The sequence below is a fragment of the Lampetra fluviatilis genome, chromosome 44 (assembly GCF_964198595.1).
Source record: "Lampetra fluviatilis chromosome 44, kcLamFluv1.1, whole genome shotgun sequence".
Classification (NCBI taxonomy): domain Eukaryota; kingdom Metazoa; phylum Chordata; class Hyperoartia; order Petromyzontiformes; family Petromyzontidae; genus Lampetra; species Lampetra fluviatilis.
This window is the reverse complement of record NC_136318.1, coordinates 5,189,303-5,204,203: the sequence shown is the minus strand read 5'-3', so window position 1 is coordinate 5,204,203 and position 14,901 is coordinate 5,189,303. Positions and strand designations below refer to the sequence as shown.

The 14,901-nt window shown below is 52.4% G+C and overlaps 1 protein-coding gene across 2 annotated transcripts; it reads right to left on the bottom strand.

Moving 5' to 3' along the window:
• Window positions 1–369: 369 nt before the first annotated feature.
• IDH3G (isocitrate dehydrogenase (NAD(+)) 3 non-catalytic subunit gamma) lies at window positions 370–14,384 on the bottom strand. 2 transcript variants are annotated; one of them, XM_078876580.1, is made up of 13 exons: window positions 14,162–14,384; window positions 11,134–11,181; window positions 9,045–9,059; window positions 6,809–6,906; window positions 5,979–6,094; window positions 5,487–5,547; window positions 5,049–5,181; window positions 4,310–4,443; window positions 3,368–3,470; window positions 2,632–2,778; window positions 2,078–2,172; window positions 1,683–1,743; window positions 371–851 (listed from the first exon to the last, which is right to left on the bottom strand). In XM_078876580.1, exons 1-13 carry the CDS (start codon window positions 14,231–14,233, stop codon window positions 753–755), a joined length of 1,182 nt encoding a protein of 393 aa, XP_078732706.1. In that variant the 5' UTR covers window positions 14,234–14,384; the 3' UTR covers window positions 371–752. The 2 variants fall into 2 exon arrangements, with proteins under 2 accessions (XP_078732707.1, XP_078732706.1); XM_078876581.1 differs by lacking the exon at window positions 9,045–9,059 and having other exon boundaries at window positions 370–851.
• Window positions 14,385–14,901: the final 517 nt, after the last annotated feature.

The following is a 14,901-nucleotide window of genomic DNA, read 5'->3' as shown; positions in this document are numbered from 1 at the left end:
GAGGGGTGTGCCAGACTGATTTAGACAAATGCTCCTTTGTGTCCCAAGGCTAAATGGAGGCAGAGTGTACGCATTGACAGAGGAAATCTGCTTGTGTGTAGTGTGCTGTGTGTATCTTGTGCGAGTATGCTGTAGTGGAGGTACGCATGTGTACCCCAAGTGCGCATGTGCAAGCCTTTATCTGTGTCGCAGTGTTCTTGGTTCTTTCGGTAAAGTCACGTAGAAGGGAAATAATACAATTAAAATAAAACATAAAATAATTCTCACGACGTTTCGGCCACAACGCAAGCAGCCGTCCTCAGGTGAAGAACAGGTCTGTCAGAAAGACAGCGTCTTCACCTGAGGACGGCTGCTTGTGTTGTGGCCGAAACGTCGTGAGAATAATTTTATTATGTTTTATTTTTATTATTGTATTATTTCCCTTCTACGTGACTTTACCGAAAGAACCAATAAGATGAATCCCTGCAGTCACGAAAGCTTTAAATCCAATTTTGTGTCGCAGTGGTTAGCAGACTACACTCCCAACCCGCGTCTGCCAGGAAGATATGAACTGGTCGCGGGCCTTGCCCTAGGTCGACTGTGCCGTTGGCTTTCATCGGTGCTCGCTAACAGCATTTGCCCCAACAATCCATTATGTTTATACTGTGAGGGAGTGTAGGGGAGGATCTTTGTATTGTGTGCGACCTGGCCTGCTGCCCCGTGTGCGTGTTTGCTCCTACATCGCTCGCTCGCTCCCTCTCCCCCCCCGCGCACTACATCGTGCGGTGCAGGTCGTTGCGCTGCACCTGCTTGATCACCGACTGCACCATGTCCACCGTGGTCGCCTGCCCGCCGATGTCCGGAGTGTGAATCTGTGACGGCGGAAAGCGGCAGTGTCACTCGGGTTGCCAAAACCACGCAGACTCGACCACGTTTTTAAAAAATCTTCTAATTTTTTCCCTCCCTCACCTCTCGCTCCCAGGGTTTATATTTATAAAAAAATGTTATCACGGCCGTGCGGCTCAGAGATAGAGCGAGCGGCCCCCCAGGCAGATGGGTGAGTTCATATCCTGTTTGGGTTAACGAAGGCCCATCATCCTTTCAGGGTCAATAAAATAAGTATCACTCATTGTGAAGTCAACAGTGGTTGTCTGATACTGTAGGAATGTGACATTTCCACCACTGGCTCTGCATGGCTGTAAGCAAGACATAAGCACCGAAGCCTCGAGAGGCTCATTAAGAGCAGCAAACAAATATAACGTTTGGCTTTGGACGAAAGAAAGCGCTTGCTGACGTTTTCGTGCTTTTTAAAAATATAAACATAAATTCTGCCCTCGCCGTGAAGAGACGGGGGTGGTGCCCACATTCGGCACGCTCGCAGAGCAACGCCTCACCCCCGTGTGAGCGAGCGGCCCGCGGAAGGAGACATCACACAACTACTTCTGAGATCCCTTCAAGTGACCTCATCTGCGAACTCGAGACACGCTTCACTCGCCCGCCCTGCCGCCGAGAGTGACGTTCATCAGACTATAGTAGTAGGTTTTTACCCTTTTAAACTGGTACAAAACTGACACCTTTATCAGCTTTGTACCAGTTTAAAAGGGTAAAAACTACTACTATATTTTGCCACTGGTAAAAGAGATCTCATAGTTCATCAGACTGTTGTCAACGTTCAACTCCCCTCGGCCGCCACGGCCACGCACCTTGTACTCGCTCACGGTGTTGAGCACCGCGTTCCGGATCAGCTCGGCATATTTGCCCAACCTGGGACGGACGGAGGAAGGAGGACAGAGATTCGGTGATGAATGGGTAATGTATGGGGATGATGGCGATGTTTGTGGTGAATAGATGTGATAAGAGTGATGACAGTGGTGAGTATGTATGTATGTTGAATTTCTTTGGCACTGTACTTGATGATGGTCACAGTGACAATTATGTTAGCGATGACGTTTTTTTTTCGTGGCAGTGTTGATGGCGGTGTTGATGATGGTGGTGTTGATGATGATGGTGGTGGTGATGATGATTGATGGTGGTGATGATGGTGGTGATGATAATGATGGTGGTGATGATGATGGCAGTGATGATGATGAGTGCTCACTTGAGGTGCTCCAGCATGAGGCAGCTGGCCATCAGCATGGCCGTGGGGTTGGCGACGTTGCGACTTGCAATGCTCTTCCCCGTGTTGCGCGTCGCCTGCGAACACGCGCGCACATTCACGCACATTCACACACATTCACACACATTCACACACATTCACACACAACGGTTACCCCCTGTGGCCTTAACAGACCGGAAGGGCAAATACTGTTAGCGAGTAGCACCGATGAGAGATGGCAAGGGGCACGCACAAGGGGGTGGGTGGCCAGCACCACGCCCGGCCACCTTCGTCTCCCCAGTGCTGAAAGTCTACTCCACACCACACCAGGTAACTCATTTGAGGCGGAGTCGACCTAGGGGAGGTCCAGGACCGGATCGGATCATCGTCACCCGTGTTGGTGTCCACGAGCGGGAATCGCGCTCGGCTCGCCTAGTTCCTGTCGCAGCGCGCTAACCACTGTGCCACCGCTCCCCACCAGACACATTCGCAGGCGCTTACTCGTGGTGGTGAGGTGGGGGGGGGGGGCGTCTTCACCGAGCCGCGCTGGCGCTCACCGTCTCGAAGACGGCGTAGTCGTCGCCGTAGTTGGCGCCAGCGACGAGGCCGGGCCCGCCCACAAGGCCCGCGCACACGTTGCTCACGATGTTGCCGTACAGGTTGGGCATCACCATCACGTCGAACTGGTTCGGCCTGGACACCAGCTGCAGAGGGAAAGGAGAGAGAGACAACCCACATAGAACAGCAGCCCCACCACCCCGTGGCTTTCAATGAGACCGCTGTGGGGAAGAAACCCATGCCAAACAGGTGCCTGACGCGGGAGTCGAACCCAGGTCCTTGTTGCTGTGAGATACAAGTTGTTACCACTGTGCCGCTACCCTGCTGTCCACGATGATGATGCCCATGATGATGATGGTGGTTTTCAGTTGCATGTATTAGGTATAACCCTGTGAGCCATGCGGCTCTTGACTCGGGTGCTCGTGATTTATGCGTCAACATCACATGAACATCGCCCGGCCTGCGACACCAGCTGGAGGCAAGGGGAAGGAAGCGAACCCACACACAACATCCCCCCCCCCACCCCATGTGGTTATCGACGAGATGAGAACCATTACAAGCGAGACCGTAACAACCAGATCCTAAGATAAGATTTGTCTCTAATGAAATTGCGGCGCCGTTTCATCTGCCCGACAGCACTTGGAAGCAGCAACCAATGACCCCCCCCTGCGTCGCGAGATCTCTGTGGTGGTGACCTCTAGGATGGTGAACCCGGGTTGACCTGCGCCCTCTCACCTGCATGGTCGTGTTGTCCACGATCATGCTCTCAAACTCGATGCCCGGGTAGTTCTTGGCGACATCACGACAGCACTGCAGGAACAGCCCATCGCCCAGCTTCCTAAACACACAAAGACAAAGATCCCCCGTATAGCCTTAAGACTCTTGGGGTAAAGTGCTGTTAGTGAGCACCTATGAAGGCCGGCACGGCACACGAGGGGGTGAGAGGAGCCAGCACCACGCCCGGCCGCCTTTGTCTCCCCAGTGGCGATGTTTACACACCGCACTAGGTACTCATTTGAGGCCGAGTCGACCTAGGGGAGGCCCAGGACCAGTTCAAATATACGTCGCTGGTGTTGGCCATGAGCGGGAATCTAACTCGGGTCGTCGGGTTCGCAGCACAGCGCACTAACTGTGACACTACCACACACGCATGCACACACGCATGCACACACGCACACACGCACACACAACTTGTAACGCCCCGTCACAGCACAGCGCACTAACCGTGACACTACCGCACACGCACGCACACCTGCACACACGCGCGCACACGCACGCACACACACACACAACAACACAACGTGTAACGCGCCATCGCAGCGCCGTTCTCGCTCGCTCTCTAACAGAGGACGAATGGAGAGGCGCGGGGAACCACAGGCGAGCTGGGGAGGCAGCAGTCCGACATTGAGCTGGCACCAATAGTTGCCCGAGCTCTGCGTCCTCTACACATCAAGATGTTTGCAAATTTCACCGAGTGTGGGAGGAAACACACATCGTCATGAACATCGTTAACATCATTAGCATCATTAGCATCATTAGCATCACTAGCATCATTAGCATCACTAGCATCATTGTTAGCATCATGTGGGATGGCAGTGGCTTGGGGAGGCCCTCATCCAACTGGTTGGCTCCTGGCCGGCAGTGGTGACGAGGTGTTGTGGTCGGGCTCCCACTCACATGATGTTGGCCTTGTGCACAGCAGTCACCTTCTTGCGGCCGTGCGTCTGCGCGTACTTGAACGCGTAGTCTGCGATGCGCAAAGACGTCTTGCGCGTGATGATCTTGAGGCATTCCACCACACCCGGCACTCCCTGCACAAGATGCACACGCACACAAAGACAAAGGTGTCCCCCTCCCTCCCTGTTTAGCCTTAACAGACTAGCGGGGCAAGTGCTGTTAGCGAGCACCTATGAAGGCCGGCACAGCGCACGAGGGGGTGGGTAGCCAGCACCACGCCCGGCCGCCTTTGTATGTGTGTATATACGTATGTTGAGCTTCTTTTGCACCGTAGCTAACTAACCGTGCTACTCGGAGGTGTCTCCCGCGTGGCGATGTTTACACATCGCACCAGGTACTCATTTGGGTTAGGTCGGGCGACGGTACAAAAAATACAAATATCCTCCGAATAGGCGAAACCGACTGTTGAGGTTAGGTGCTATTAGCGAACACCTCTGAAGGCCGGTAGGGCACACAAAACACCCGGCTACCTTTGTCTCCCTCGTGGCGATGTTTACACACCACTCCAGGTACTCATTTGAGGCCGAGGTGAGAGCGGGAAAGCCCACGACCGGGTCCGATAATAATCCATCGACCGGCTGTCGGTGGCCGCGAGCGGGAATCGAACTCGGGTCGCCGGGTTCGTGGCGCAGCGCGATACACGTGGGGGACCTTTGTGTGCGCGCGCGAGCGCTCTGACCTCGTGCTCCAGGTTGCTGTACTCCCCCTCGGTGTTCTCGCGGATGATGACGATGTCGATGTCGCGGTGCCGCGTGTTCACCCCGGGCACGCTCTTGCACAGGATCACGTTCGCATAGAGGTCCAGGCTCGTGCTGACAGCACCCAACGCCGCCGACAATCATCAACCATCACCAACGGCGACATCGACGACATCATCATCAATCACCAACATTAACAACATCACCACCAACATGAACAAATCTAATCAACATCATCACCGTCATCGTCACAATAAAACACCTAAACCACTTTGAACAAAGCCACCAATGATGCAACCATCAATATCAACACCAACAACACCACCACCACCATCATCATCAACATCGCTATCGAGGCGAGAGATGGCGACGGCTTTGCGAGGCCATCATCCAGCAGTGGATTGCCCCGTCGCGCTCACCGAATGAGCAGGTTGCGTGACTTGTAGATCGACGGCAGGTTGTGGTTCGTCTCGATGTTTCCTGCGGAGAGGAGGGGGAAGGGGACGGGGTGAGGAGGACATCCACGGCCATAGCGGTGGTGATGTCGGTGGTGATGTCGGTGGTGATGTCGGTGGTGATGTCGGTGGTGATGTCGGTGGTGATGTCGGTGGTGATGTCGGTGGTGTTGCGCCGAATGGCGGTGAAGATGTCGATGGCTGTGGTGCAAGACTTGGTATTGGCGGTGATGAGTGGGACGGATGCGGTGGTGGCTGTGATAGCCATATTAATAGGAATGGTATCGGAGGTGGCGATGGTGGTACTGGTGATGGTGGTGGCAGTGAAGGTAGCGGGGACGGTGGTGGTGACGGTGGTGGTGACGGTGGTGGTGACGGTGGTTGTGACGGTGGTGGTGACGGTGGTGGTGACGATGGTGGTAGTTCTGGCGATGTCGGCGGCGATGGTGGCGGCACCTTTGAGGGCGACTCCGTTGCGGCGGATGGCAGTGATGGCGTTACGGATGTCGTTCTCCTCCACGCAGGACGAGTTGACGATCACCTCCTCAAAGTCGACCGGCACACCGGCGTACCTGCCATGTCATCGTCGTCGCCATAAACAATAAAACCGACTCCAGCACCGAAAACGGCACCATCGCTACTCACATCACTGACACCGTTCCCATCACCAGTCAAGAGAACACGATTGACGTAATAAAAGCCAATAACACAACAACCACCACCATCAATATCATCACCACCAGCACCACAACTGACACCACCGTCGCCACGACGTCCACCACTGTGTGCCCACACGTCTCTCACCAAGTCTTAACAAGTCGGGAACAATCGAGCTTTTGCATGGATCGAGTAACGCATCGTGATCACGAATGATCATGTGTTCATCCTCGGCCGTGACGATAGGACTCCACCCCCAACCAATGACGAGACCATGGGGCTCGCTTAGTGACTCTGCCAGGCAGGATGTGCCCAAGTCCGGCAAGGCCGGGACACAGAGACGGGTCCTACCGGCGCAGTTTCCAGGTTTTGGGCAACCGTTTGATCTCCTCTGCCGGTTTTATCCAGGGCAAGTCTCTAAGAGCAACACGTTTGGAGTAAAGTCGTGTTCTTATTGGATCGTGGCTGGCAGTGGTGTGACGGTGTTGTGGCCAAATCCCACTCGCATTATGTTACAGGCCGACGGAGTTAATGTGGGAGCGGTTCGAACCTCGGTTACGAGGTCCCGCTCGGGGGTTAGAGGCGTCGTCCACGTTGCTGTAACAATAATCGCTGCGCTTCCCACTCACCGGAACACCTCCTTGACGTGCAGCATGAGCTCGGGGCCGATGCCGTCACCGGCGATCATGGCGACCGTGTGCCGCCCCCCGTACCGCGCTGGCGGGGGCTGCACAGGTCAAGAGGTCAACGGGGTTAGGAGGTCAAGGGAGGGCGAGCGGTCGGGATGTAACCCGCAGCTGAGATCCGATTATTTCCGTCATCGATTACTCCGATTTTCGGTTCGATTCCTCGACTAATCGGACAACACAGAAACAGTTGAGAGAAAACTGTCCCGGCACCCGTGTATACCGCTGGACGGGAGGTGATGGCCGGAGCTTGCCGTCATTGGCGTCATCATGGGCCGGGATGTGGGGGTGGCTGCCATGATTAAAGTGACCCCAGAGATCGACCACGTCACAATCCAATCTTTGGTCGGCCAATCGACTTAACGAACTCATCGTTCCAGCCACGGATGTCACCTTGAGCCGACTCAAAGCATGGGGATGCAGTGGCGGTTCGGGGAGTACAAGCTGTAGCCCTGTGTCCCGCGAAGTCGCGCACATTTGTTTTTAGTTTTTGCGATACCGGCCCCGGCTGGCACACACACAACGTCCCCCCGGCGCCGGTCTCTGCGACCCAGAGCCGGCTCGGATCCAAGGAGGGCATCCGTGGTCAAGGGCAGGAGAGCCTCGTGTCACATGGTCACATCCGGGCGCGATTTGGTCACGCCCTTCTCAGTCTGGTTTTAAGGCACGGCTCTTGTGCAAGGAGATTTTTTTACAAGTAAAATGTTGAACAGCTGATGAGAAGGCAATATTAGGAAGCCACTGGAGCTATGCACTTTTAAACCGAGCCAAACGATCAGCACGGTTGGCTATGTACGGTGCGAAAGAAGTTCAACGTACAGCGTACCGACGCATTGTAACATGCGGCACGACTGGTCGCACCGATTGTCGTCTGGTTTTAAACCGGGCCACACATTGATCCGTTGTAAGGGATTTATAAACAAGCGAGATCGGTTTGTGAGAAGAGGAACTGCGATGAATGGTTGAACGCTGCACGTAAAACGATTGAAGTGTGGTCTACGAGTTACAGGCTGGTGAGAACAAAATGTGTGACAAATGGCTCAGTGTTGCAAGATCGGCTTTGATGATGCCACGTTGCCTTACAGGCTTGTCGCGAAGCAGCTTGGAGTTGGTCTTTGACAAGATGGCACATTACAAATGTCACTTGTTGTGAATATCATTATCAACCACGGGAGTCTGCGTTGGCGGCATGAGCGAGGTTAACCGTCCTCCTGCTCAAAGGGACAAATTTCCATTGGCGACCGAGTTAGTGGTGGAAACTCCACATTTCTCTGGCGGTCATCCTCGCAGCGGGTTTTGGCTAGCCATCGAACAAAGACCGGTCACTGCATCGCGCGCACTCGGATGGCGCTTCTGCGGCCGTCTGGAATGCTTTTCCGATATTAGGAAGCCGCTGGAGCTATGCACTTTTAAATCGAGATTGAAAACTAATTTCTTTAAAACTTATTTTCGTGTTTAGTTTGTTGTCTTTCCCCCACACCTCAAATTAGCACGGTTGGCTACGTACGGCGCCAAAGAAGCTCAATATACACTCGTCTCCCCATAAATTGGTGCCGGGCCAGCAATGGAGATCAACGCCGATACAACATTCGTTTGAGCTGTGAAGACTCTTCAAATCCAGGGTGGGGGGTGCTTCTCCTTAACTTCAAAATATCTTTGACGGGGAAATGCATTGCGCAAGTCACCGGTGACCGGGCTAAGACCTCAACCGGCTGTACCCGAGAACCCGGTTTAATCTTGGTCGGCCAGCTCAAACTCAATTCAGCGGTGTCGGCTCACTGCCTCTGGCCACCCGAGCCACCCAGCCTCCTCGCAGAGCCGCAAGGTAACGTCTCAAATGCTCAACGAGCCCATTGTTCCCATTTTTCTTGTGGGTCTGGTCTCACCCTCAACACAAGCGTGGCCGCCCACCGTAGGCTCCCGAACGCTGAACGTGAAGCCGCATTCTTCAAATCGTTAGATAGCGCGGCCAGTTGACGGTCTCGGCGCAGTCACCAGAGCAGGCGCGCAATACATTTGATTTCGCCCAACAAAAATCCACAGCTGCCAACGCAGAGGCCCGAAACATTGACCGTAAATTGGCTCGCGCGGGTGTATGGGTTAGTGGCGGTGTGTTCGCTCGCTCGCATGCTCACTCGCTCACATGCTCACTCGCTCACATGCTCACTCGCTCACTCACCATCTTTGATCGCGACTGCATTGAAAACGGGAGGGGGGAGAGGGTCAAAGTGATTATTGTGAAAATCAAAACCGCATTCGTTGCACGCAGGGCTTAATTTTCTTGCTGGATATTTTCCGGGTCACTGGTAGACTGGATTCAATGGCATGTGACTAAGTAGTCACAGCCCGAACAGAATCAAAGGAAATATTTTTCTGGGTCGCTGACCCAAACACAACCAGCCGAAATTAAGCCCTGATCACACAATCATTGTTAATCTATTAATTACTTAGCAATCTAAGGTTTAATTCACAAATTAAATCAGTTGGTGAAAGCGTCACACACGGTGGTGAGATTTAGACCGGAGTGTTTGCCTGCGTGGAAATATTTTAACACGTCGGCTTTCGCGACCAATATTATGGCAATGTTTTATTTGGCTCGGGGTCTGTGACCGCATAACCCCCAACGTGCCCGACCTCGCTAGATCTCCGAAGCTAAGCAGGTTTGAGCCTGGTTCATACTTGGATGGGAGACTGCCTGGGACAGTGGCATAACTGCGCTGGAGGGGCCCAGATTTGCAGGCTGCATAGGAAATTGAACAGGGGGCACCCGTCATTTCAGGTTTTGCGCCAGGGTCCATGTCAACCACGCCACTCGCCTGGGAATACCAGGTGTTGTGGGTTTATGCTGCGAGGTGGCAACACAGCAGTGGATTCTTCAATCCATCTGTGAAGCTTTAAATGTCACCCCCTCCCATACAGCTTGGTGGGTTTACTCCATGTTCTAGATTTGAAGCTTTCGTGACTGCAAGGATTCATACTCTTCGTTTTTTTCGGTAAAGTCACGTAGGTAAAAATAAATAATAATAAATAATAAAAATAATATAAATAATAGCAATTGTTTCTTGCTGTGGTTGTCCCACCTGATGACGGACGCTTGCGTTGCGCCCGAAACGTCGTGATTTATTATTTTATTTCTATTATTATTTCTATTATTTAATTTTAATATTTATTTTTACCTACGTGACTTTTCCGAAAAAACCATGTTCTCTGGCTTCGTCCCGCACGAAACCAAACGCTCATGAATGGATTTGGCCGAACATTCCAATGTAGGGAGGGCCCCTCTTGAAGACGAGTCACGAGACTCGGCAAGGCTTTCTTCGGTAAATAAAGGGACATGATAATTATTGCCCAACCAAAAGCCGCGAGGTTATAGCAGCGCCATGGCTGCCCTATACGTTAGCCAATGAAAACAAAGCAATTGCGTTACATCGTGTTAGCGAATTAACGGTGCGTTTGTGCCCTCCGAGATTGCCAGTCAGCTCTCGGTTTTCCCCGGGCGGGCGTGCGGGCGATCTTGGCTTGTGGGTTAACCGCGCGCTCGGCGTAGCATGCTCCGCTCCTAAACTCGCCGAGGGGTTAGAGTCACTCACGTGACCGCAAACACGTCGTCGAGTTGGGGCGGGGGGCGACGCGTTCCAGGTCGTCGCCCCCCCCCGCCCCCCCCCCCTCGACGTGGGTAAACGCCAATCGTCGTCGACGCTGGACACTGCCCTCGTAGGCTTTCGGGGTTGCGTGCTCTCAGGCTGTGCCGCATGGCAGTGCCCAGAGGGTGCCGCGAAACGTCGGACTACGTGCCAATGGACACGTTTTGCACGATACGTGTTTTAGTTTTTATCCGGTCCATCTCTTCCATTAATTACCCCGGATAATTGAGGGTTGACCGGATATTTTCTGCATGGCTGACTGGAGCGGTTATTAGGCAACACACAAAGTGTGGGACGGAGCTGTAGTCTGTGGAGATTTTACCGACCCTGCAGGGGATGATGGCCTGAGTCACCCCCACCCACCCCCAATCAGGGTTTGAACTCAAAATCTTCCGATTGCGAGCCGCTTGCCCAGCTGCAGAGCCACCTGGCCATCTAGGGGTCATGCAATTCGGGGCGCCGGTCTTAAATTCTGCAGTCAGGGGTCACGAACCTGGGATGGCCAGAAATGTGGTCAAAGAATTCGGTGGTCAACATTCTGGGGAAAACGGGCAGAGGTCGTGGAGAGGTCACAGGTCAATTAAGTCACGGAGATGGGCCGTGGTCACGAGTGCCAAGACTCACGACAGAGCTGACGCTGCATCTCTGCGACGAGGCTCCAGCCAGCAGCAACTGCAACAACAATAAACAACATCAACCAACGGCGATCGTGTGTGGACAGCGATTTCTTGCTCAAAACGATGCACCGAAGCGGTGGTCTCCCTCGCGCTTTCCCCGATTGGAACATTGTTTTGTTGCCACTGCTGTGCACGGACGAAGGGGATGTCCGCCGAGCTGCTTACAGGGTTCACCCGAAACAACGGTGACAGTGGCGTCACTAGGGTTAAGTGTCACCCAGTGCGGTAACTCATGGTGTCACCACCCGCCATGGACCTCCGCCCGCACCAGACCATATAGAATCTTTAGTTAGGTTTTTTTGTACTAGTGTTACTCGTAAATCGTAATTCCTGTATATCACCGAATGTAATGGCAATAGTAGTGACGTAAACAACTAGCAAAAATTTTATTACACCTTTAAATTACAATATTTCCTTTAATTACTACTTCATTCTCAAAAAAGTTGTTGCTATAGGTTCACAAATACTAATTACCACAACATTGTAGCTAAAACACCAGAAATTTTGACAAAATCAGCGACGATAAAAACACAACAGCGCGTGTTTGTGGCGCGTGCAGACGAGACCACGTGACTCGAAGCGTCACTGCAGTTGGGTAACAACGACGGCTCTGACCGGAGCGCATTAGAAGGTCCAAAAAGTCAATTAGCATCGCAGAGTTTTAGCCTGGTAGGTATATTGATACAATAGATGTAAGCTGGGGATTTTTAATAACAAAAATTCTGCTTAAACACTGCACAATATCGATTTAAAGCTTTCGTGACTGCAGGGATTCATTTTCTTGGTTCTTTCGGTAAAGTCACGTAGAAGGGAAATAATAAAATACAAAAATAAAACATAATAAAATAATTCTCACTTCTACGTGACTTTACCGAAAGAACCAAGAAGACACTGCACAATAATTGTACAGTCATTTTGATGTCACCCCCTCTGATTATGTCACCCGGTGGGGTCCTCACCGCCCGAGTACCGCCACTGAACGGTGACCATCATCATCGATTATGATGATGATTGAGGGGATGGGGCGATGTTGCTGCGACCCAAGTTCGATTCCCGCTCACGGCCAACATCAGTGACGATTCTAGATTTGAAGCTTTCGTGACTGCAAGGATTCATACTCCTCAGTAAATTTGGCTGTGACGGTCCCACCTGAAGACGGAGTCTTGTGTTGCCTCCGAAACGTCGTGATTTAATTGATTTATTTGCATTTATTATTATTTTATTATTATTATTTTTTTACCGGCGTGACTTTAACTCAAAAAACCTAAGAGGCTCAGTGACGATTTATCTGAACCGGTCCTGGGCCTCCACCGAGGTCGCCTTAAACGAGTACCTGGTGTGGTGCGTAAAAACATCGCCACTGGGGGGAGACAAAGGCGGTCGGGCGTGGTGCGTGACCACCCACCCCCTCGTGTGCTATTCCGGCCTTCATAGGCGATCGCTAAGGGGCCGTCCATAAATGACGTCACGCGATTTTGGACGATTTTTGACCCCCCACCCCGTCGTCACGCGGCGTCACAAAAAGTCAGCCCCCCTTCAAATATGACGTCACAAAGCTCTGCCCCCCCCCCCAAAAAAAAAACATGCTTCAAATCGCTTTAAACTATTGTAATTGTAGTGCGTCTTTAACGTGGCGCTGCACTCTGTTGACGGAGAAAACATTTATCAAAAAGTATATTTAATTAAGTAGAGCGTGTTGTCTATGTTTATTTAAAGTTGCGCATTTTGATGTGACGTCACATTTCTCAAACCCCCCTCCCCTTGTCACACATCGTCACAAATGTCTGCCCCCGCCCCCCCCTAGGTGCGTGACGTCATTTATGGCCGGCCCCTAACAGCACTTGCCCCAACAGTCTGTTAAGGCTACACGGGGGATCTTGATGTTGCTGTGTAGGCTACGTACGGTGCGAAAGAAGTTCATCATTCGTATGCACGCGAGATTCCCAAAGCGAGTCTTGCAAACAACCTCAAGCCGCAAGGGGCAATGCCACTAGCTCGTGTGGCATTGCACCAAGGTCAGTCTACGTTCTAATCGACATTAGCCAGGGTCAATCCACTGCTGGATGAAGGCCTCCCCAATCCGTCACCTCCTGCCGCTACAACATGACACGAATTCATCGCTCCATCTCCATCTGTTGGATGTCGTTCCATTTGGCCCCTACACTAGTTTTAATTTTCATCACGGTCGTTTTAACTAGTTTAATTCAGGCTCAAAACGCCTTGCGGTCAGCAACAAACAGCACGCGCTACGTATTCAGAGTTATTTTTTTTATTACTATTTAAAGCGTCGACACCGTGAGGAAAATGTCATCGTAGGATTACGGTTCCAGTGTGAGCTGTGGGTGGTGATGGTGGTGATGGTAGTGATGGTGGTGGTAGTGATGGTGGTGGTAGTGATGGTGGTGATGAGTGGGAGGTGATGGTGGTGGTGGTGATGATGGTGATGGTAGTGATGGTGATGAGTGGGTGGCGATGGTGATGGTAGTGATGGTGATGAGTGGGAGGTGATGGTGGTGATGAGTGGGAGGTGATGGTGGTGATGGTAGTGATGGTGATGAGTGGGAGGTGATGGTGTTGATGATGGTAGTGATGATGATGAGTGGGAGGTGCTGGTGGTGGTTGTGATGAGTGGGAGGTGATGGTGGTGGTGGTGATGAGTGGTAGGTGATGATAATGAGTGGTAGGTAATGGTGATGGTGGTGATGGTGATGGTAGTGATGGTGATGAGTGGGAGGTGATGGTGGTGGTGATGGTAGTGATGGTGATGAGTGGGAGGTGATGGTGGTGATGATGGTAGTGATGGTGATGAGTGGGAGGTGCTGGTGGTGGTTGTCATGAGTGGGAGGTGATGGTGGTGGTGGTGATGGTGATGAGTGGATGGTAGTGATGATGATGAGTGGATGGTAGTGATGGTGATGAGTGGATGGTAGTGATGATGATGATGAATCTGTCACGGCCACGGTAACACGACTCACCTTGGCGGGCCCTGCCGCCGCGTCTCTCAGCGCCGAGCTCCTCAGAGCGGCGCGCACGAGCGAGTTGGCCATCGGTGGCGAGCCGAGAACCCCTCACCTCCCCTCACCTCCCCAACAGAGACCGGCCAGAGGAGCCACACGAACGCTGCGGGAACAACGCAACGATGTTGGGAGTACTGGCGATGATGATGGTGATGGTGGTGGTGATTCGATTTGCTAGACCGCACAAGCGAGTTCCCGCCCCCCTACACTCTTCTGATTGGCTGCTGAGCTGAGCGGCTCTTGACCAATAGGAAGCCGGGGAACGTCCCGCCGCGTGCTTATCCGCGTTACGGATTCGAAACGGCGCCGAGGGTTGGTGCTGTTGAGTTGCGGCCAAGGGCGTCGCGAGGGCGGGTGACGTCATCGCTGTGAGGGGTGAGGGGGGGCGGTGGCGGCCATCTTACGTAGGGAGGGTCCTTATTTTTAAATGAAGTAAATTCATTAAAATGTTAACACTTATAAAGCACTATCGTTTTTAATGGAATGAAACAAAAAAGAACGGATAAGGGGCCGTCCATAAATGACGTCACGCGATTTTGGACGATTTTTGACCCCCCCCATCGTCACGCGGCGTCACAAAAAGTCAGACCCCCCCCCCTCAAAAATGACGTCATAAAGCTCTGCCCCCCCCAAAATAAAACATGCTTAACATCTCTTTAAACTATTGTCATTGTAGCGCGTATTTAATGTGGCGCTGC

Coding starts and splice junctions, on each gene's coding strand:
- IDH3G (XM_078876580.1), bottom strand. CDS start 14,233: ATGGCCAACTCGCTCGTGCGCGCCGCTCTGAGGAGCTCGGCGCTGAGA. Junction 11,182..14,161: donor CGGCGGCAGGGCCCGCCAAG/GTGAGTCGTGTT, acceptor TTGTTGTTGCAG/TTGCTGCTGGCTGGAGCCTC. Junction 5,182..5,486: donor TCACGCAACCTGCTCATTCG/GTGAGCGCGACG, acceptor GGGTGCTGTCAG/CACGAGCCTGGACCTCTATG.